This window comes from Stenella coeruleoalba, assembly GCF_951394435.1.
Source record: "Stenella coeruleoalba genome assembly, chromosome: 13".
Classification (NCBI taxonomy): Eukaryota; Metazoa; Chordata; class Mammalia; order Artiodactyla; family Delphinidae; genus Stenella; species Stenella coeruleoalba.
This window is the reverse complement of record NC_137159.1, coordinates 75,246,355-75,270,249: the sequence shown is the minus strand read 5'-3', so window position 1 is coordinate 75,270,249 and position 23,895 is coordinate 75,246,355. Positions and strand designations below refer to the sequence as shown.

General features: G+C 37.1%; 1 protein-coding gene and 1 pseudogene across 3 annotated transcripts in view; both read right to left on the bottom strand.

The window, feature by feature from the left end:
- Positions 1–23,895, bottom strand: part of WDR35 (WD repeat domain 35) — a 62,589-nt gene that overhangs the window by 37,781 nt on the left and 913 nt on the right. Inside the window, exons 2-10 of one of the 2 annotated variants that reach the window (XM_079941165.1) lie at positions 23,527–23,644; positions 16,376–16,447; positions 15,231–15,323; positions 13,550–13,678; positions 10,133–10,266; positions 9,092–9,257; positions 8,826–8,971; positions 5,510–5,635; positions 2,403–2,588 (exon numbers count right to left, since the gene is read on the bottom strand). In XM_079941165.1, coding sequence (XP_079797291.1) covers positions 2,403–2,588; positions 5,510–5,635; positions 8,826–8,971; positions 9,092–9,257; positions 10,133–10,266; positions 13,550–13,678; positions 15,231–15,323; positions 16,376–16,447; positions 23,527–23,644 — 1,170 coding nt within the window. The remainder of the gene's footprint in view (positions 1–2,402; positions 2,589–5,509; positions 5,636–8,825; positions 8,972–9,091; positions 9,258–10,132; positions 10,267–13,549; positions 13,679–15,230; positions 15,324–16,375; positions 16,448–23,526; positions 23,645–23,895) is intronic. The other variant, XM_079941166.1, reaches the window with a different exon arrangement.
- On the bottom strand, positions 18,299–18,924 carry LOC307196097 (E3 ubiquitin-protein ligase RNFT1-like; annotated as a pseudogene). The gene has a single exon. The product of its transcript is annotated as an E3 ubiquitin-protein ligase RNFT1-like (transcript).

The window sequence follows — 23,895 nt, the reverse complement described above, 5'->3', positions numbered from 1 at the left end:
TAGTCACCTTCTCTATATCTAGTACTAAGAATAATATTTTACATAGATGTTTTCTTGATTAGAATAATAATTTCAAATAACCAATTCTCAACGTACTATTTACACAGACTTCTTTTCTCAGTATCTCAAGTAAAACTTGTTTAATTTCATAAACGTAAACTAAATGATAAAAAAATACAGTAAAATATCATAATTTACTCTTCCACTACTTAAAACAAGCTTATTTACTGCCACAAAATATAAATGTTTTACATACTTATTATTCACAAGCTCATAGCTTAAAGAATCAAATGAGACATCTTACTAAAAATAGAAGTCCCCCAACTTCCCATTTCTTGCTCCCTAGAGTAATTACTTTCAGCTCCTGTAATTCATTCTTTTGCTATTTACCTCCACAAATGTAAGTAACATGTTTACAATGCTACTTCTTGTTCTATTTTGTTTCAATTCAGGACATCATGTAACCATTACTTTCACCCCTCCTTCCCAGCCTCCCATTACACAGGAGCACACTCCCATCACTTCATCTTTCCACTACAGTCTTGTTAAATCAGAATTTAAGTTTTAAAATGTTATTATAGTTCAATTTTTAAACAATTTTTTTAAAAATCTAGTGAATACATCATTTTGACTCTAAATGCTATTCAGTGAAGCTGAGGCAAGTATAACATGATTTGTTTTCCTTCCAAGCATGTTTTAAAGCTTTCCCTGGCGTGGATAATTGCCTTTATTTTTTTCTCTTTGCTTAGTTTTCTCTGTGTTTATTACTAACTCAAGTCCCCAGTTGTCTCCCAGTTATCTATGTGTCCCCTCAGGAGGTCAACCACATTAACTATTCTACTAATTTCATCTTGAATTTCTTTTGGAGCCACTGGGCTGCTCTCATTCGATGACTCACTCCCTAGGCGTGTGCACAACTGCCAGCTGGTACCACTCCACGCCACTGTTGTCAGGTTACCTGGTTTCTTCCTCTTTCTTAGTTTATTCTTCGTTTTGGTAAACCATATCCCATAACCTCCTAAGTTAAGAAAGCTCGGAAGGTAAATTTTTGGTGATCTCGTACATCTAAAAATGTCTTATTCTACCCTCATATTTAATGAGTAGTTTGCTTAAGGTATGGAATTCAAGGTGGGAAATCATTTTCCCTCAGAATTTTGAAAGCAATTCTCCAAAGTATTGAGGTTGACAAGTCAAATGCCATTATCATACCTGATCCCATGAAATCTGTTCTGGAACCAAGTGGGAAATGAACACTGCGGTAACATTAATCTAACTGCCCTGTTTTCAGCAAGAGTTCCACCACCCTTCCCTGTGCTTGGTGCCCTTCAGTGCAGGGACTCCGTATCCTCTCTGGAGGGTAAACCAGTCTCCCTCGTGGTTAGAAGGGCAGCTGCCCACAGGCTCAGTAGTGGGAGGGGATCTAGAAATCTGCTCCTTTATATGACCCTTTTTCTTTTTCCCAAAGTATTCTCCTGCCTGCATAATCTCTGGTACTTCCAAATCCCTTTTCTGTTCAATTCTTTCTCCTACCAGGTACCACCACCAAGTCCTGTGTTTCTGGGATTCTGTGATGTAAACTCGTTGCTTCTTTCTTTCTCCACTGATGGCTGAGGGTTCCATTTTCTTGGGTCTGCTAAGGTAATTACCACTAACCTCCTTACTCTCTAAACTCCAAAATTATGTTGCTTTTTCCTCTCCCTTTCTGATCCCTATGGGCTTATAGCTTTTTAAAAAATACCTTTCCTGTTGTTTCAGTCAGTTTCAGGAGAGAACAGAGCCAAATGTGGCTGTTCAATGGCCACCTTAAACTAAAAATTCTATACTTTTTAACGGGATGAAATAATTTATAACACAGCCAAAGACATTGGTAGTCCTTTCTTGAAAAATTTGCATACTTCTGCAAATATTTAAATTGTTAGCAGACTTTTTTAAAGGGCATTATTTATTTATTGTATGTTATGAGACACTGTCTTTTAAAGTAATATAAGTCCACATAAAAGTACATTTCTGAATGTCAAAGCTACCCAAATTGTTATAAATGGCCATTGTTACATAATTTCTTGAGCATTTGTACTAGACATCTGGTTATTCATTTCTACTTATGGAATTTTAAATTGGAAAAGAATTGTGGTATTTTAAATATATTTCAGAGACAAAAAGCTTCAGTACAGGTCAATATAAACTGCTAATGGATTAACTAATTGGAGAAAAAAATCAGGGGACACAGAACCAATGGAGTCATATAACTTTCCAAACAGAGGTCTAGACAGACATGGCCAATAGACCCAATACTTTGCTGTACCTGCCAGTACAGAGGCCATGCTTGAGAAGACAGAGAACTATAGCCCAATTCTGCCAAGTAGTTAACCCTTCTAAGTTTTAAGATATCAAGGAACACCTACCTGAGGATGATTTTCATCAGCTTTTGTAGCCAAAATGCAGAAATCTCCACAAGTAGTAATAGAAATGAGACTCTTCACATACTTAACATATTTCTCGTTGTTTTTTGTATCCCAAAATATAACACAGTATTCTGGACGATCAGGTCTGGTATAAGCATAAACTACAGTGTTTGAGCAATAACCCCACTAGGAAGAAAGGAAGAAGGAAAGGGAGGGAACAGAAGGAGGGAGGGAAGAGAGAGACAGGAAGGAAGGGAGGGAGGGAGGAAGTAAGTTAGGAAGGAAGGAAGGGAGAAAGGAAGAAAGGAAGGGAGAACGAAAGAAAGAAAGAAAGAAAGAAAGAAAGAAAGAAAGAAAGAAAGAAAGAAAGAAAGAAAAAGAAAGAAAGAAAGAAAGAAAGGAAGGAAGGAAGGAAGGAAGGAAGGAAGAGAGAGAGAAAGAAAGAGAGAAAGAAAAAGCAAGCAATTAATGTTGGGAAAGTCATATTATTATATTTTTATATTTTTCCTCTAGAAATACTGCAGATACGTGGTTTATCGGTGCTGACAAAATAAATTCTTTAGAAATGGAAGAGAGAAGGACTGAATATTCAGCTTAATCTCTTTCCTCACTAAAATAACAAATCTAAAAGTAATAAAGACAGTTAAAAAAACTGTACCACAAAAATAAATTTAGTTTAACTTCCCTTATTTTAGTTTGTAGGATTTAAGCTTCAGTGGTGAAAATTTCAGATTTTTCAATAGGCAATAACAGTTGCTTGGGGGACAACAGCAAGAGAGATCCCTGCCAAAGTTCAATTCTGAGTCCTGAAGCCAAAATTCAGAAATAGCGGCTTTGCCTTTCTTCTCCCATCCACGTTTTTTTATATTTGTTTTTATCAGAGTAACATATGCACATAGTTTATAGTCAAATAATTCTACATGGCTTATTTAACACAAAAACAAAATGCAGGAGCCCCCTGCCTAATTTCCTCCTTGGGGTAGCCATTTACAACTATTTTAGCTGTAACTGTTTTGGTATTGATTTCCATATCACATGTGGATTGATTACAGAACTTAGAGCTTTCCCTCTCCCAACAAATTTATACATAATTTTGAATAAATCAATATTCAGTGTCTACATTATTAACACCGTGTTTACTCTTCTTTTTTGCGGGGGGGAGGGGCCGTGCTGTGGGGCATGTGAGATCCCAGTTCCCCGACCAGGGGTCGAACCCACGCCCTGCCACAGTGGAAGCAGAGTCCCAACCACTGGACCACCAGGGAAGTCTCCAGTATTTACTATTCAAAGTAATATGGTGATTACTTTCTAAAATAAACTTTTTAACTCTAAAATAATTTTAGATTTATACAAAAGTTGCAAAACTAATACAGTGTACCCTAACCCTTTACTCATTTTCCCCTGTTGTTAACATCTTACTAATATTACCACAGTACATTTGTCACAACTAAGAAACCAACACTGATACATTACTATTAACAGAACTCCAAACTCAATTTGGACTTCATTCGCTTTTCCCTAATGTCCTTTTTCTAATCCAGAATCCCCTTTGGAACACATTATTATATTTAGTCGTCATGTCTCCTTAGGCTCCTCTGGGCTATGATGGTTTCTCAGTCTCTCCAGGTTTTTGATGATATTGACAGTGTTGAGGAGTCCTGGTCAGGTAGTATGTAGAATGTGCCTCAATTCATGTTAGTCTGATGTTTTTCTCAGGCTTAGACTGGGGTTACCAGTTTTTAGGAAGATCACCCCACAGGTGAAGACCTCTTCTCATCACATCACATCAGGGGGTAGTGATAGCCATGTGACGTCACTGTTGATGCTAACCTCGATTGCCTGGACAAGGTGGTGTTCTCCAGGTTTCTCCACTGTAAAGTCACTTTCTTTTTTCCCCCTTTTTTTCCATACTCCACTCTTTGGAAGTAAGTCACTAAATGCAGCCCACACTCAAGTTGGGGGAACGAGGTAGGGGACTTTGCTCTACCTGCTGGCAGGGTGGTGTCTAGTAAATTAGAATACTTCTGTAAGGAAGATTTGTTTCTTCTCCCCCATTTGTTTATTTAAACAATTTATTGATATCAGTTTGTACTCATGGACATTTGTTGTATAATTTGGGTTACAATCCAATGTTACATCATTTATTTTGTTGCTCCAATTGTTCCAGCCTTGGCCACCGTGAGCTCTTTCAGGCTGGCTCCCTTGTCCCTTTGGCGTACCCCATCCTTTTGTTTTTTGAGCACTTCCTTACTTTCTGGCACTATAAGATGCCCCAGGCTTATCTTGCATTTTCCCTGCCCTAGTCCTACAATCAGTCATTTCTCCAAGGTGCTTGACCTTTAAAAATTAGATATATAAGTCTTCTCACAACTACTATCCTTAGTAGTTTACCAGCTCAGTCTCATACTTCACAGCTTGTTATGGGTCAAATGTTAAATTTAAGGTAAAATATTGATTAGTCATTATGCTGCTTAGTCTCATTTTCCCCTTCTGATCCATTCTCCGCCATTCTCTGGCCTGCTCCGTGCCCTGGAGGCTGACTTCTATGAAATCCATTACCAGGACTACCTTGCCTTCTGCTTTCCAGTTGGGCTTGGCCAACAGAAGGCACCAGCAGGTGGTGAGATGGGCTGAATTATTTACTCCCCAAGGCTGTCTCTGCCCAGCCAGCTAGCAGTGGCTGTGCCCCTATGGAGTAGACCCTCTTGCATAGCCACAGAGCTGGTGGGTTCCAGGAATAATACTTCCTTCTCTTGCTCACTGTTGCTAGTCTCTGGGTGCTTGCTTTGTCATCCCTTTCTGGTCCCCTTAACTCTGCTCATCCCTCTGTAATAAACCCTTCATCAATCTCTCTTCAATTACTCCTTTGTGCCATCTGTTTCCTGCTGAGACCCTGACACTGTTGGAGTAATTTTACTAATTAAATATAGTATTCCAGGAACATTTACCAGTTCTAAGGCCTTCACACTGAAAAAAGCCTCCTTTCAACTGGTTTATAAAACAATGTGTCTATGAATATATGCAAAAAACACACATTATACTTTCAGCTATAACAAAATTATATCATAAAAAACATTTTTTTTTTTACATTTGCTCTTAATACTCACCTTATAATCGGGTCGAATATTTGCAAAATATATAAAAGAATCAACAGCTAGTGCAATTTTCAGTCCACCTCCTTCCCAAGATAGTGCAGACATCTGCTTTCCAGGAATCTTCAAAGTACCCAGATGCTGAAAAAAGTAATTATATTTAACCTAAAGTATCACAATTAAATAAAATACCACCAATCACTTCACAGAGATCAAAAGTGGTACAAAAATTATTTTATGAAAGGTTGCTACAAACTTCAAATCATTTCCCTTCAATTTTTATAATGTAAAGCAAACATATGAGAGGAGAAATTTACAAACTATAGCCAAAGAATTCAATATCAAATTTCATCAAATCTAAGATGCCAGAGATTTAAATACGCATCTTTATTTTTATGTACAACTTAGGAAAGAAAAACACACTGCTAGCTAAAAATAGGACAACTTTGATTTTAAGATGCATCCCAATTTAGAGTTGTAAAGAATTGTGCTTCTTATAATCAATGAAATATTGGAGTAATAAACTCAATCCTTAAAGTCTTTCCTCTCGTTCAGGCCCCTTCCCACCCCCAACAGCCAACCAGATGCCAAGCGTTTTGCTTTCACTCCTTTCTATCCTCCACTACAACTGCCTTCTTTCTTGACTGAACTATGGTGACAGCCTCCTAACTGCAATTTTTCCCTTTTGTCTCTTTTCTCATTCCTGCCCTTCCAATTCAATCTCCACTCTACTGCCATGATTATCATTCTAGAAGACATATCTAATCATGTCCTACTCTGCTTTTAAAAAATGCTTAATAATTTTTAAAAATCAATAGCTCCCCACCAGTACATTCTCTAGGATAGTATACAGTGACTTTCCCCACTTGCCCAAAACTCTGTGGATCAACACCTTACGAGTTAGCTGGAATTACTGTGCTCTCCTCATGAGGGAATTACTGTGCCTCCATTCCTTGGGCCCATATAATATCTCTTCTGCCTGAAATCCTCCTTTCCTTTTCCCCAAGACTCCCTCATCCTACTACTCCTTGTCCTGCAGGAGTATTCCTATTCATCCGTCAAGAAACAACTTAAATATTACTTCCTGCCTTCTTCCCTGCCTCTACGGTTCCGGAGAATTTAGACAATGAGCTACTTGAGAGCACTAACTTTATCATATTCACATTTATTACCCTATCCCTTAATAGATTCCTTGGTAAACAAGTACTCAAAAAAATATCAAGTAAATAAATGTATCATGCCTTCAAGTGAATTTCTTCATATACTAACAGTATATTTAATGGCTAAATTAGCAAATGAATAAATGAATACAAAGACTTTTTTAATGTGGACAAAGAAAGAAAACATTTTTAATCTATGTTTTATTTGACAAAACAGTATAATCCCAAGAATTTTAATAAATTATACTGGTATCCCTCGTTCTTAAGCAGTTATGCTCTAAAATCAAATTTAATATATTAAACTCCACTTTGCCAGGGAAACCAATGGGGAAAAAAAAAGTTGTAACCTAGGAGGGTCCACTCTATCTGTCCTGCTGCCTGTACAAAACCAGAAGGAAAAAGCAGGGTCTCACAACATCACTCTTGGTACTGACAACCCATACTAGGAGGAGAATAAGGCCATCTTCTAACTCTGAGAAACACGCCAGGCGGTGGCAGCAGTGGGGAAAGAACACTGTAGACATGTCCCCAGAGTTATCTCCTTTGATTTTTACAACAGTGCCATGAGATGTTACCTTTATTTCAGGAAATACGTTAACCGAGTCTCAGAGGTTAAATAACTTCTCTAAGTGAAACCACACTGTAGAAACGGAATTCAAAGCCAAAGTCAGGTCAGCCAGACTACAAACCCCATGCTCTGTCATCCCCTCCCATGGCTAAGACCACACTGAGAAAACTAGAAGATCCCAGCCCTCAGAACCAAAAGTAAGTTCTTCCCTGAGGTTTTCCTTAAGTTTCAATCTTTAGTTAATTTCTTCCCAAGTTCTTTCTAATAACATAGATCCAAAAATAAATACCCCACATATTCACTCATTCAAAAAATACTATGACTAAATACCCTGAGGACCTATGCTAGATACCTTTGATTACAACTATACCAAAAACCACTTACAGTTTTCAATTTAACACATAACAGTTGATTTGCAAGATAAAGCAAATAGGCCTTTGAATGCATGTTTTTATACTTGGAGAAGACTGAACTAACAAAAATAAGCTGATAAGATAATATAATGATAAATAAGCCAATGGCAACAAACAAAAATAACGAATAAAGAACATGAATTTAAAAGAAAGCTATAAACATTGAGATAACTAGAATTCAAATTTTTAATTATTTAGGAATCTTGAGAACTATACTTTTTGTTTTTTCTTAGCTTTTACATCTACCAGAAATATTATTAGTTGACAAAGTACAGAGACTACATACTCTCCAGAGCACATTCTGCTGGGTAACTTTCAGCATCAGCTGACACCATTACTTACCCTAACAGAATTTATTAAAATATATTAAAAAGTATTAACATAGTGAAACTGGTATAGGTTTTTGTGTAGCCAAAAATAAATATTATTGAAGTCTAAGGTGAATTTATAAAAACCAACAGGATACTCAAAAGAGACTGAATATAGTCTAAAGTAAGAAAATAAAATAGGTAAAAATTATTAAGCTTAGTTACTAATAAGTTCTCATTTTCTAAATTTTTAAAATGCACAACATGTTAATTCTCCTATTTTATATTTTCCACTGCTGTTTCAAGAAAATTCTCTTCAAAAATTAAATTTATTAATAATACTATTGAGAAGGATACCATATGTTATTTATGAAAAATGTTTATATTTTAATGTAGCATCACCTAAGATTAATTATAAAGAGATTTTCTTAAAATAATCTATTATTCCACAACAAATTGAAACAATTAGAAGTTTGGGAAAAGGATAGACAGCACATTTAATTTATCATATTAAACCCCCCCCAGATTAATCTGAAACAGCTAAATTACACTAAAAACAACTCAAAAATCAGCTGTAAAGAGATGCATATTCAGATCACAGAGAAAATACTCTCAATAACTACTCCCTAATGATTTCTTATATGAAACATCTGGTTTTCTAAATGTAAAGATTATAAAATAAATTCCACGATAAAATGAAGGCTTATAACATAAGGATATTATTCAAAGACATACACCTGATAGTTCATCATTTTTACTTAAAATGTCCGTTTTAAAAAATGTGACAGGTTTATACCCGCTTCCTCCATTCTTCTTTCCCCTACCTTATTCACTGCATATTTAAATGGAAAGAAAGAAAGACAAAACCTTGAATACATTTACCTCACCAAATGGAGTGTAAAACTGCACAGTGTTTACATCTTTGTCCTGGGTGATGGCCTTCTGGGAGCCTGCCACAGCTAACACGCTGCCAGTGTGGTTCCACTGGATACTTACTACATACATGCCACTATCAATTAAAACAGGATCTAGTCAACAAAAAGAAAGCAACTGTGGTAAAATATTTAGCCTAGAGAAATTTATAATCTTAAGAATAATTAAAAATTTTTTTTTTAATTCTCCACATTAAAGAAAGAAAAATTACATACTTTGGTCATTCTCATGTCTCATTATTTGGCATCTGCCATTGTCAAAACAAATCGCAAGGCAGGGGCAGTGTGGCTCCACATAGCCTTCTGTGCCATGGTACCAGTGAATTCCAGCGATACTGACTGCTCCAGTGACATTCACCAAACAATTCAGTTTCATTTTCATCTAAATAAAATCAGTTAGTTAGTATTGTATATTTTAAAACAGGGATTAGTATGAACAGAGTATTATGGAAAGACACTGAAAATAGGATTTAAAAATCTGGTTTTGAATACAAGCTCCATCACTTACTGCTTTACCAACCATGGACAAATCACCTGAGTTTCAGTTTTCCCCGTTTGTAAAATGAGGATTTCAAAAAAGCTCATAGAGTTTTTATGAGACTCAAATGATCAAAGGTATACAAAATTACTCTGAAAATAGCAAAGTGTCATGTAAAAGTTGGTTACTATCACTTCCACCAACGAATGGGTTCATGTAACGTCTTAACCCTCACTAAAAATAAAACAGGCCCATAAGTAAGATCAGAGATCTATCATAGCTAGATCTCACAAAGCTAGAGTTTTTCTTGAGATTCTGCTACCTAAGCCTATTCTATTTTGCCTTCTTTCCAGGACCTGATTTTTGTCCCTTACTGTTTAAATCTTCCATCCTTTTTATAATCTAGTACCTTGCTACAAAAATACCTTTGGTATCTCATGTCACCTTTGGCTTCAGGTATTTGAAGACACAAAGATCAAACTGCACATCATCCTACCCATCATCCCTCAGCTTCAATACACTGAAGCCTTGTATTGAAAAGCCTTGTCCTTCCCAGCTACCAGGATATCAGAACTAAGAGCATTAATTTACCTTGAAGCAACCCAGAAGGTTTTTTTTAATAAAATGAATTTTTAGACAACTGGGAAAAAAACCCTGAATTGAAGACTTTCTTGATTACGCAAACTATCATAATAAATGAATGTGTATACATATATGAATGATATATAAAATAATCATACAAAGTTGTGTAAATAAAAGTAAGGAATATATGTACTTACTATAAAATTCCCTTGATTATCATAAATGTGTATTTCTCCATTTGCCATTCCAAAAAGTAAGATTTTACTATCTGCGGACCATGCTACGTGACATAACTGTATACCCTTCAGGTCTTTTCCCCAAATGCGATTCCCTAAAACAAACATAAAACATAATTATTTCCTTAAAAGTTCAAGGTCATGATTCTCTAACAACTGTTCTAGAAATCTCTGTTTCCCTAAAGAGCTCTCACATTCTTCACAGTATTCATGCATTTGTTCAATTTATTCAGTCATTAAATATTTACTGAGCACCTACTATGTGCCAAACACACACTAAGCATTTGAAATAGCAGCTGTTTCCAACTTTCTCCCTTCTCTTCTAAATTCTCACTCAGGACCTCACTCCCAAATAGCAGATGAATTCATCTTTTACTTTGGAAAGAAAATAAAAGCTTTCAAAAAAGAAATCCCCCATTCCCACTTTCAAACATTCAGAACATAACTGAACCCACACTTATCCTTTCTGCTTTGCCCCCTAATACAAAGGAAGAGGTATGTCCCCAACCAGACACCAATCTAAAGCTAATCCCTCTACCTATTCTCTGATCTAATCCCTTCTGAGCTTTGCAAAGATCTCCCTCTACTGATTATTCACATTTTCTCTCTCTCTCTGTATTTTTTTGGTTTTGGTTTTGGTTTTTTTTTGGCCTCGCAGCGCGGCTTGTGGGATCTTAGTTCCCCGACCAGGGATTGAATCCAGGCCTGGCAGTGAAAGCACCCGGTCCTAACCACTGGACCGCCAGGGAATTCCCCTTCTCTCTCTCTTTAAACTCTTCTCTCCAGGCCCTTTCTTATAAGCATTTAAACATACTCAGGTCTATTCCTCTTCAAAACTACCACCTCAGATAAAAACAAACAAACAAAAAACTCTTCCTTCAACCTTAAGTTCCCTTCTAACTACCGCCCTATTTCTACCATTCCTTTCCCAGCCAAACTTCTTGAAAGAGTTTTCCACACTGTAATCTTTGCTCCCTCACCTCGCACTCAACCCTCAACCCAACACAGTCTGGCTTCTGCCCCATAACTCCACTGTGGGGAAGGTGAAACTGCCTTTGTGGAGATCACTGATGGCCTCTTGATAAATCCAATGGATGCATTTTTCTTTTTCTTTCCTTTTTTTTTAAGTACTTAAATTATTTTATTCCATGTTTTTACTTTTTTTATTGGAGTCTAATTGCTGTACAATGTTGTGTTAGTTTCTGCTGTAGAACAAAGTAAATCAGCCATATGTGTACATATATCCCCTCTCTCTTGAGCCTCCTTCCCACCCCCTCCCTGTCTTTTTTATTGTTTTGACCACCTCTTCCTTCCTTCTTGGTTTCTATGACATCTCCAAGACTTCTACTTTTCAGTATCCTTTATGGAATTCTCTTCTCCTATCCATCCATTAAATGTGCTGGTTCTCACTCTACAGATGGCCCCTGGGTTTTTCATCTATTCCAATGGTTTAAATTACCATCCCTATGCTGGTGATTCCCAAAATTATGCTTTCAATCCAGATATTTCTAAGCTGCAGGCGTATATATCTAATTGTGGTCTAGACATATGTACTTGGATGTCCTATGGGATGACAAAATCAACATGTTGAAAACTGAAATCTCCCCTCAAAACCAGTCTTTTCCCACATCCCTTATTTCAATGAAAGGTACCAACCACCATCCATCCAGTGGCAAAGCTAAGAACCTGGATATCACTCTAGACACTTCCATCCTCTCATCCCCAACCCAATCAATAACAAGGTCCTATCTGTTCTACTACCTAAGTATCTCTAGAATATGTCTACTTACTTCCATCTTCTTTGTCATTACCCTGGTTCAGGCTACCATCCACCACGATCTATCACCTGAATTACCATAGTAATTTCCTAACTGGTACACCTGCCCCCATCTTTCTTACCTTTCTCCTGTCTTCATATTGCAAACATAGAGATGTTCCTAAAGAACAAATCTGACCACATTGCTCCCATTCTTAAAACCTTTCATTGGACAAAAAACAAAACAGAAAAAAACCTTTCATTGGCTTCCCAATGCTCTTAGAGTTAAGTCCAAACTCCTTGTATAACTTATAATCTGCATGATCTGCCTTCTGCTAATCTTTCTAATTTCATCACATACAGCTCTTCTTCCTTTAGCATTATACTATACTGATTCTCAAAATTGTTTCAATATCCCAAAACATGGCTAAGTTCAACTCCTCTGGACCTCCTTAAATGCTATCTCTTAGGCCTAGGACATTCTACACACCAACCTTCTTTGTGGCTAATGCCTCAGCACAGATATCATTTCCTTTACAATGCCTTCCCTGGTCCCTCTAAGTCTAGGTTACATAATTCTTCTACATGTTGCTGTCTTTTCCCTGTCTTAGTACCTATCACAACGCATTGTAATTGCTTGGTTATTTATCCATCTCTCCCGCTCTAGATCTGGAATATTTTTTTGTTGTATCTAGTGCCTAGAACTACAGCTGTCACTTTGCAGACTCTCAGAAACAGATTTTTTTCATACCAAAAAAAATTTTTTAATAAATTATTTCTTTAATAGAGAGAACTTCACACTAAAACAAAGGTACAGACTCTCAGAAGGCCCAGTGTTATCTACGAACTAGAATTTTAAAGACATAGGTTTGAAGGCTACAAAACACAACAAACAATGACATGCTCAGTTCTGTTAAAAAAAGACTAGATCATTTCACAATATGAAATGAAATAATATTTCATTTCACAATAAAAATACTGAATCATTATGTTGTACACCTGAAACTAATGTTATATGTCAATTTTATCTCAATTTTTAAAAAGTGATAGATCTCTATATACTTTTTTTTTTTTTTGCTGTACACGGGCCTCTCACTGTTGTGGCCTCTCCCGTTGTGGAGCACAGGCTCCGGACATGCAGGCTCAGCGGCCATGGCTCACGGGCCCAGCCGGTCCACGCCACATGGGATCTTCCCGGACCGGGACACGAACTCGTGTCTCGAACCCGTGTCCCCTGCATCGGCAGGCGGACTCTCAACCACTGCACCACCAGGGACGCCCTCTATATACTTTTTGAAACTAAAATCTACATATTTACAATACAGTCTAACAAGTGTAAAGATAAATCATATAATTAGGTAGACATATTTAAAATAACTCTGAGAAATTAATTCATTTTTTTCCAGTCCTACTGTAGAAAAAAAATTTTTAACAGATTTTTTACTTGAATATACTTAAAAATAAGTAATTCTTAAATGTCATCAAATTGTACAGTAACTATTTTCTCTTTTGATGTTTATTTTTCTGTCAGAATGCTAACATATGATAATTAATTTAAACCTCTAAAGATTAAAAATGTCAGCTAAATCTTGATCTTAGCTCTGGGTGCAAAAATGCATTACCATCCACTGAACCAACTATCACAGCCCCATCCTCGTATACAATGCATATCTTCTGTCCATCAGCATTCCAGCTCATGCTTCGAACCACTGATTTATTTCTATTGTTGATCATCTCCTCATACCAAGAGCCTGTTTTCACAAAGAAAAACAAATGACAAGTCAAAACTTTCACATCTAATAAATGGTACTTCAGAGTTGAAACATTCCATAAAATACACTGTGGGATAAATAACTGCAAAGCTTTCTACAACCTGAGACATTTAACTATGAAATCTTCAAATCCAACAGAACAAGATGAAAAAAAAACTTGGGCCTTGACTAATAATTGCTTCAAAGATTATCACAGAAAACACAATAAATGCCCATCTTTTTTTTTTCTCTCTCTCTCTTTCTTGCTTTCTTTCTTTCTTCCTTCTTTTCTGTCAATTAAAAAACAAAACTTCATTTGCTTCTGAAGGCCGAAACAATTGATTTTTCTCAAAGTCTGACTTTTCCCACTTGAGTACACCTCAGATAATAACCAAGGAAAGAACAAAATAACCACAATTACTTCATAAGTATGCACAAACTCTCCAATGATTAATTATAGGCATATTAAATATAAGCATATTATGTAAAAGCTCTAAAACTGCTTGCAAAAAATTTAAACAGTTCATATCACATTAGTGATATCACATCACTAATGCTGAGTGACAAAAACGTTCTTGTACATGGGGTTGGAGTGAGATGTGACTTGTCTCAAGGTGTAACCAAATGTGAGGCAAATCACAGAGCTATTCTGTTTTCTTTTTGTTTTTTAAAAGGCTTTACTACATTCTGGTACAGGGAATTCTAGTCTGAAGCCAAGCAAGTAATCATGTAACATGGAATAACTAGTCAGAGCAGGGTATTATCCATCAAGACTGAGGCTCAGAGAAGACCTACTTTGGAAAAAGACAAAATTTAATCTCCTATATTTTCACATTCTACTCACTACACACATATACACAGACATAAACTTTAAAAATAAATGAGTTTGTGTACTACAGCATGTTTTAATTAAGAATTTTTAAAAGGTATACACCGTAAATGTTTTTAAAACAAAACACATAAACTAAGGTACACTGTTCTTTTAAAGATGATGGCTACAGGCCCCAAGAGAACATGTTTTATGAGTTATTTTTCTGGTAATAGTGATGCACCTAAATTAATCCCTCTCTTGTTCTCTCTTGTGGGCAAAAGACACAAATTGTGAGCCAGTAGTCAGAGCTGAGATAAAATCTATATCCAAGAAGGAAAAGGAAGTTAACTGACTCATTAAAGGAAATTAATTATTGCCTTTGACACCTTCATAAATGTGTTTTTATCTGCTGAACTAACTCCAGCCACTGACCACAGAGAAACTAATCTTACTGGAAACCTGAAAAAAAGAGCTATCTCAAGCAGAAACGATTCTGCCAAGAGCCTAAGTTCAGTTTGAAGATAACCAACAGTCACATAATTCACTTTCTTAACGCAAGGTCACCGTTCAAAAGAAGTAAGGTTAAAGGGAGAAGTAGGAAGCCATAAACCCAGAAATATCACCCCTGTGAACTCCTACTGCCAGTTAAAAAGGGTCTATTTCAAAGATGTTATTTCCCCATTCAAATACTGTAATCCAGACTCCAATTTGGGAAAGATTAAATAAGCTCTCCTAAGATACCTTTATATAACATCCAAACAATGATAAGACCATTTTGATCACTGGTAGTCAACTTCTGATATTGTTCATTCCATGTTACAACTTGAACAGAACCTAAAAAATTATAAGACAATTTAGAAACTAAAAAAGAGCTACAATTAATTTCAAATTTATATTTTTATAATAAACACCAAGAGCATGTTAAAATCAATACTGTTCCTGGGCAACAAACAGCAATTAAGAGTCTTTAATATTACTCAAAAATGTTCATAGGATGCAGTTACTATTATCACTCATTTCTACAATAATGCATAATACTAATTTTCATGTTTATTCCTATTTCATGCCAGCTAAGGTACCAATTATGATCAGCTGCAAAAGCTGCCATATATCTGATGACCGAAACAAATGTAAGTAAGATTTACCCAATTTGCCTGACTCCCCAAGATTATTATGCCCAAAGGACATCATACTAAGTACTTGTTTTTGGGGGGAGGTGGTATTTGTTTGTCATTAATATGTCCCCTAATCTCTCCGCCTGCACCACACCTTGTTTTCCATTCTAGTAGTAACACACTCTTGAGCAGCTCTTAAACCTCTGGGTTATAGGAACAAATGTGTTTTTTTTAGTTTTTTTAATCCTTAAATATTTTATTGTATATTTCCTAAGAACAAGGACATTCTCTTTCAAAACTATTTTACAAATTAGAAATTTTAACACTGATACAATATTATCTCCAACCCACAGTCCACATTTAAGTTTTATCAATTGTCCAAATAATGTCCTTTATAGATACTTGTTTTTCTCATTTCAAGATCCAGTCTAGGATCATCTAGTACATTCAGTTGTCAGGTCTCTTTAGTCTACTTTTATCTGGGACTATAAAACAGACTCTAAAAAAGGATTATATCCTATCCATAGACAGATAACAGTATTTTTAATATTTAAAATTACAGCTACTTTTTTTCATAACTATTGAAGATGTTACTTAATCATGTGAAAGTTGTTGAATGATTCTAGGCTGTGTTAATTATGGCTAAATAGAAATGATTACTTTAAATATTACCATCATTTAAAATGATGACATTTTTGCATTAAGTAGATGGTTTCTAAATACCTAAAGATAATACTATTCAAATATGATTTAAAAATTTACATGACTCACCACTATGACCTTCAAGAGTCTGATTCATAGAAAGGTTACTAGGGGCTGCAAGACCCCTCAATTTTGCATCATCTAGAACAAAAACAAAAACAAAAAATACTATGGAAAATATATAAAAGTGACAGATTATAAGATTTTGATATTTCTTGCTTTTTTTGAAAGGAGTTCCTATTCCTGGACAATATTAGAAAGTTTTTTTTTTTTTTTCTGTACACAGGCCTCTCACTGCTGTGGCCTCTCCCGTTGTGGAGCACAGGCTCCGGACGCGCAGGCTCAGCCAGGGCTCACGGGCCCAACCGCTTCGCGGCATGTGGGATCTTCTTGGACCGGGGCATGAACCCGTGTCCCCTGCATTGGCAGGCGGACTCTCTCAACCACTGCACCACCAGAGAAGCCCCTAGAAAGATTTTTTTTAAAGCATGCTTTATCCTGATCTGTTTTTCTCAACATGGACAATAACACCTACCCCCTTGCAAAGATGTTATTCTGGCAAAATAAAGCAAAATGTATAAAAGAACACTGTTTATTCAGTATACTGAATATATTGGTAATTATTATTGCTACTTATTCCTTGCCAAAAGATAACAAATAGAAGTATTTATGACATATAGATTGAGAATTTTAAAGCATAAGAGGGATCAAAAAGCAAAGACTTTGGGGCTTCCCTGGTGGCGCAGTGGTTGAGAGTCCACCTGCCGATGCAGGGGATACGGGTTCGTGCCCCGGTCCGGGAAGATCCGCGGCTGGGCCCGTGAGCCATGGCCGCTGAGCCTGTGCGTCCGAAGCCTGGAAACTAGTTTTTACTAGATTTTGCAGAATCTTATATTCATTCATTCATTCATTCAACAAATATTTATTGAATGTCTACACTCTTCTATGCACTGTGGAAGACTCTGAAAATAAATGATGAACAAAAGCCCTCTGCCCTCAGAGAGCTTGTAGTCTACTAAGGGGACAGATACTAAATACACACACACCCACAAAAATATATATGCATATATATAAAATTATAAACTGGGGAAGTAAAGGCATAATAGGAGACAGTAACAGAAGGGGATTAATTTAGACTGAAGGGAGAACCAGGGAAGGATTTCTGAAGAAACGATATCTAAACTGAGACTGAAGGAGAAACTGGGAAAAGCCAAGCCAGGTAGGGGGGAAAGTATTCCAGGCTAGGAAACAGCAAGTACAAAGGCCCCTGGGTAGAAGTATAGAGCCTTTGGCAAACTGAAAGAAGGCCTATGTGGTTGAATTAGTGGAGAATGGCACAAGATAAGGCAGAAGTGATAGGCACAGAAAAAATGATAAAGTCTTTGCAGGAAGTGATAAAAATTTTAGATTTTATCCAAAGTGCAATGTAAGCCTTTAAAGACTGTTTTTTATTTGAAGTGACTTATTCTCCTTGATTACTAATCATACTATAGAGAAGAATACAATAATATAAAATGTCATCTCAGTAAATGAATCTTCACTTAGAAAATCTGATTGTTACATGTAAAATATAACATTTAAAACATTCATTTAAAAATACAAATTTATGAAAATCTTAAGAATTTGTGAGAGTGGGAATTATAAAAGTTGATGCTGAAGAAAATTCTCCTTTCAGATAACATGTATCTTAAAAAATTATGAAAAATATTCTTTATTCTGAAAACAATCTCAGGGAAAAAAAAATACCTGAGTTCTTCTAAAACCATTAGTTCTAATTATCCAGTTACTGTCTTGGTAACATTAACAATAATACACATATATAACATCACAATCATCTGTCAAACAATTAGGATAAAATAAATGTTGTTGACATACATGTTAGGTTGAACATTATTCTTTTAACAGAGGGTTCTTTCACTCATTGACTCTTTTAAAGATTGTACTACACACTTAAGCCTTATTCTACTCTTCTAAAAAAAATTTGATACATTCTTCTTAACTTATAGCACTGAAAATCCATTCTAATGCCTATAGTCATAGTCACTGTAACCAAGTAAAATTAGTGATATGTGATTCCAAGGGTTTGCAGGACCTAACATATTTGAAAGTGTGAGGAAGTAGGTCCATCTTTCCATTTGTTTATATGGTCTGAATTCACAATTCTGCATAGCGGGTATGTTTTCTCTTTGTGAAACCACAAAGTACAGGACTCCTGACAAAATATATTCTGACAGATGACAATAAGTTTTTGAAATTCTACTTGACATGGTGAACAAACGGCATCCACATCTGAACACTGTCTTTTGCTGGCAGCAACTCCAGAACTTGATCGTGCAGAAAATACCTGCAAAACCTACCTGAAAGTTCTGATGTCCAAAAAAAAAAAGTCAAAAGCTTTCAATGAGGTGGAGTAAAGCCACCAAGATCCCAAGACTCTACTGAGTTACATTAAACTCCCCATGGCCGATAAACAAACCAAACTGGCATGGTAGTGCTTCTAAAAGCACATACCAACAACCCTTGGAATTAAAAGGCATGACGAAAGGAGGCACCAAAGAAAGAAGGCATTTGAAACCCATGAAGAGGGATTTCAGAATGAAATCAGTAATTCCAACCATCTAAAGTATCCCCCAGAAGCTCAAAAAGTCCAAAGGATTTAAAAAGATTAAACTGGGGGCTTCCCTGGTGGCGCAGTGGTTGAGAGTCCGCCTGCCGATGCAGGGGACACGGGTTCGTGCCCCGGTCCGGGAAGATCCCACATGCCGCGGAGCGGCTGGGCCCGTGAGCCATGGCCGCTGAGCCTGCGCGTCCGGAGCTGGTGCTCCGCAACGGGAGAGGCCACAGCAGTGAGAGGCCCGCGTATCGGAAAAAAAAAAAAAAAAAAGATTAAACTGTCATAAAGTGACTGAGAATGAGAGATACAACAAAGGAGAACAGAAGACCCTGCTCAGAACACCAGTAACCAAGCACACTAAATCTCTGAGCACCTTTATCTTAGGAAAACCCGGCTGACGTTCATAAATATCTGTTTTTACACTTTGCATTCATAAAACTTGTTAGCTTTTATTTGCATCCATAAAAGTTGTTAGCAGCCCAACTCCAAGAGAAATTCCTGTTATGTGCTGCATAGTAAGTTTGACAAGCAGGATCAAAATATATGGAAGACATTTTGGTAACACTTGAAGAGAGGGTGGGGTTCTGAGAAGGAGCTGCTATGGGTTCTCCAGACTCCCTGGCAGGATCACCTGACTGCCTTGCTTCTCTGCGTGATGGGCTACAAGTGACTATGTGCACATCCATGGGTACAGCTATGGACACCTGACCTGGTATTTCTGGAGCTTTCTTTAGGTACGGAGTTGGTGTGGATTATGGACATCTCTAGAACAAAGGCAAGAAGCTTCGCGCGTCCGTCTCGTTACATGGGCACGTCGGAAGGTCGAGGCACTCCCACTGCCTGCAGTTCCTGAAGGACTATGCAGGTGGCTACAGTTGGCTTGTATGGTCTTGGAACACTTTTTCTCTGACCCGAATGTTTGCTTTAGGGTGATACCTCCTCTAATGAAGATGAGTAGACTGCACCCTCTGCAGCAGTGGCAGGAAGAGCAAGAGATGCCATCTCTAGTCAGGGTCATTGCCCTCAAACCCCACCACAAGCAACTCTGGCCCAAGCTGGCAGCCCTTTAGAGACTTTTAGCAGGGAAATAACATGATCTGGTTCCTTTTTTTTTTTTAAGATCACAATAGCTGGAGTGTGAAGAATAGACTAGAAAGAGGCAAGAAACGATGAAGGGAGGGAGGCTGATTCTCACAGCAGTCTAGGTGAGAGCTGATAGTGGCTGGGACTAGAGAGGTAGTACGGGACAAAGGAAAAGGATGGATTCAGATACTCTTTGGAGATAGAAGCATAGGGTTGTTGATGAAGGTGATGTTAAGTGAGAAGAAGGGGGCTTCTAGCTTGAGCAAATGGGTGACATTTAAGATATTTACTGAAATGGAGAGAAATGAAAGAAGATATATGGGAGAAGGTCAAGAGTTCAGTTTTAAACAAAGTAAGTATGAGATGCCTGTGAAAGATTCTTGCGGAGATGTCCAAGTCTGAAAAATCAGAACTGGGCTACAGAGATATATTTAGGAATCGTCACCCCATAGATGGCAGTTAAAGCTAAGGGAACGAAAGAACAAGTCTAAAGAGAAAGTAAAACGAAGACAGCCCAGAACCAAGTTCTCAGGAATTCGTACAGTTAGAGGAGAATCTAGTAAAGAGACTGAGAACTTACCAGAAAGGAAAGGAGGGGAAAGCCATATGTATAAATATAACAATAATTTAAAACATTTCTATTCTCCTTTTGTCTTGAAAAATAATGGTTCAAGACAGAAGGAAAGGTCAAATGCTGATAAGAACCCAAAAAAGCTGTCCATGAGATTTGGAAAATGAAAGTCACTGGTGAGGGAGAAAAAAGAGGGAGAAAGCAAACTGATACTCCAAGAATAGAGAGAGGATAAAAAAGTGATGAGGTCCCTGAGAAGGTGAGAGGAGGTGGGCTCCAGCAAAACCTGTGGAAGTTGGCCTGTGAGAGAAGAAGGATACTGCCTCCCCATCTTAACCTGATGTAAGAAGCTGGGGCAAATGCTGATTCTAGTTCCTTTCCTTCTAAGGCAAGGGAGTGAAAACTGGGAATGCCACCATTGGCATTCAAATGTACTTGGTATATGCAGTATCTGGTGATTGTTACTGGAGGGATCTGTTGCATCACAACTATTATTATTAAATACAATAGACTGACCTTTTAAGAATCATCCAACAATATTTCTCATATTTATCTCTTTCAACATGACTTACACTCATTAAATACCAAAACAAATAATTTACTCCATATTCCAAGGCTCTCAAGAAACTATTTTCCATCTTGCTCACTAATTGCAAAGAATATTCTAACCACACTTCATCAAAAATGCAGAACAGGGACTTCCCTGGTGGCGCGGTGGATAAGACTATGTGTTCCCAGTGCACGGGGCCAGGGTTCGATCCCTGGTCAGGGAACTAGATCCCACATGCATGCCGCAACAAAGAGTTTGCATGCCACAACTAAGGAGCCCACATGCTGCAACTAAGGGTCCGGCGAGCCACAACTAAGGAGCCTGCGAGCCACAACTAAGAAGCCCGCCTGCTGCGACTAAGACCTGGTGCAACCAAATAAATAAATAAATAAAATACCAATTTAAAAAGCACATATATATATATTTTTAAGTGCAGAACAGGAAATGAAGTAATTTTTTTTCTTGAAAAGCCTTCAATATTAAACATAATGCATTTCTTAACGTAACTAAAACTTCCCACATATTTTAAGGCAAAAAAAATGTATATGTACATATACTTACATATATTTGAGAAATATAACAGAGACAAAAATTTTCTTTCAACACAGTTAAGAAAACTAAAGTGTTGAGAGATTAAATTACTAAACATCAGAAGCCAAACTCTGATTGGTACATAAGTATCTATCTTCCAAATTTGCCTTTTATTTCATATAGTTAATCTAGCACATCAAAACAATTATTCTCTCTTTGCTTAGGCTGCCATGAGCCCTCCACATAGTGGGTAAAAACGAGGCTTTGAAAGTGAAACAAACTAAGTTTTGATGGAAGAAATGTTCACATATTGAGGTATGGGGAAGTCATTCTGGCTTACATATTATTTAGCTTAAACTTTATGCTAATTAGAACAGTCTGTTTTTTAGCCTATCACACATATCTTGTATATGTGCTTTAACCATTAAAGAAAAGTGTGCATTGTCCAGAAGTAAAGAATGTCCATTCTGGAGACAGAGATCAATGCCTCCCTTCCTGGGACCTCGATGCTTGTACTCCTTCGATGATAAGGCTCCCTTCCCAGGTGCCAAAGCCATACTGACTTGCTGTGTAGGAAGCAAATATAGTCCTTGAAGGAGTGTACCCCTGTCGTGTTTGATGTTCTTTGCTCTGACAAGAGATAAAACCATGCTGAAAACCATCTTCTTCGGAATAGTTCCTCAGAGCTGTCTGAGAGGCTGCCTCCCCAGCTATAGTCCTCAGTTTGGCTCAAATAAAATTCTTTTCTATTCCTGTTACTTCAAATCTTAGCTGTGTCACTTATTTCCTGTGTGACCTTGGGCAAGTTATTAACTGATCAGCACCCAGTTTTCTCATCTGGAATACCTACCTCTCAAGATTATTGTGAAGTCAAATTAGATAGTGAAGGTTAAACACCCCAGACATAGAAAGTGCTCAATAAATATTTATAACTACCACTTCAAAGCTGTAGAGCAGTGCGGTCTGAGATTCAGCAACACCAGCATCACTAGAAATGCAAATTCTCAGACCGAATTCCAGATCTACTCTGGGGCTTGGGTCCAGAAATCTGTTTCAACAAACTCTTCAGATGATTCTTATGCCTGATAAAGCTTGAGAAGCAATGCTGTAAGGAATCCAAAATGTAATTTAGTTCAACCTTCATTTTACAAAAGACTGAACTAAAACCCAGATATACTCAGCAACTTGCTGAAAGACATTCAGAAGTCTTATGGCAGAGCTGAGGTTCCAACTCCAATCTCCTTATCTAAATCTCCAATTTAGACTGGAAATTGTCTAGCTCTCCAACCTAGAGCAATACTAGATAATAAAGAAATGTGAAACTGTTTGCTATGATTCCAGAGAACTAGAAAAAGAGAAATCAAGCTGTAAAACACAAGAGACTTATTACTAAAAATGGTTTTTTTAATCCCATTTTCTGTTCTTGGGAACTAGGTGCATAATTATTAACACATCTGAAAAGTGGAAAGGACAACACAGGCCTGTAAATAATCTACCAAAACGTGAGATTTTTGTGACCTTACTGAAATGCTGATTCACATCATTTTTATTTTACTTTATTTATTTTAGACTCCTATTTATATAGCACAACCAATACACACAGCATAAAACAACATAATGACTTAGTTTTCATTCTTCATTCATTTTCATTTGCCATCAATAATTTCAGCAAAAGCCATCTGATGTTTACATTCAATATTTTCTGAACTTTGTTACAAAAATACTCTAGAAGAACACCCCAAAATGTTTGGGGTTTTGTTCTTTTTCCTTTTGAAAGAATTAGAATTGCATACTGACAAATACCATGGGCAAATCTCTCTGACCAAATGATTTTCCATCAAGTTCAAACATTTGGGCTTGCATTCATTTACCTGTCTGTGTCTCTAATTTCAAAACCTTCAGTAATCCATCTTCACCACCACATGCTATGAATCCTTGGTCCTTGTTCCAAGATATACATTTCAGCTTCACATTATTGGGAATGGCAATCTGAAAAGCAACCACACCCACTCTCACAGCTTTTCACCAAGGGGTTGGGAATGAGTCTACAGGACACGAAGCCTGAAGAAGAAAAACGGCCAGCCTTGCAGAAATGTGAGCCGTTATGAAAATGAGCATAGTCCGCTGAACTGCCCTGGGCCCATTTGGGAAAGAAAGAAAGGACTGCCCACAAAGAGAAGGGCAGTGACTGCAAAGGAACCCAATGGAGAGTGACCTGATGGATTTTTAAAAGGGGGGAG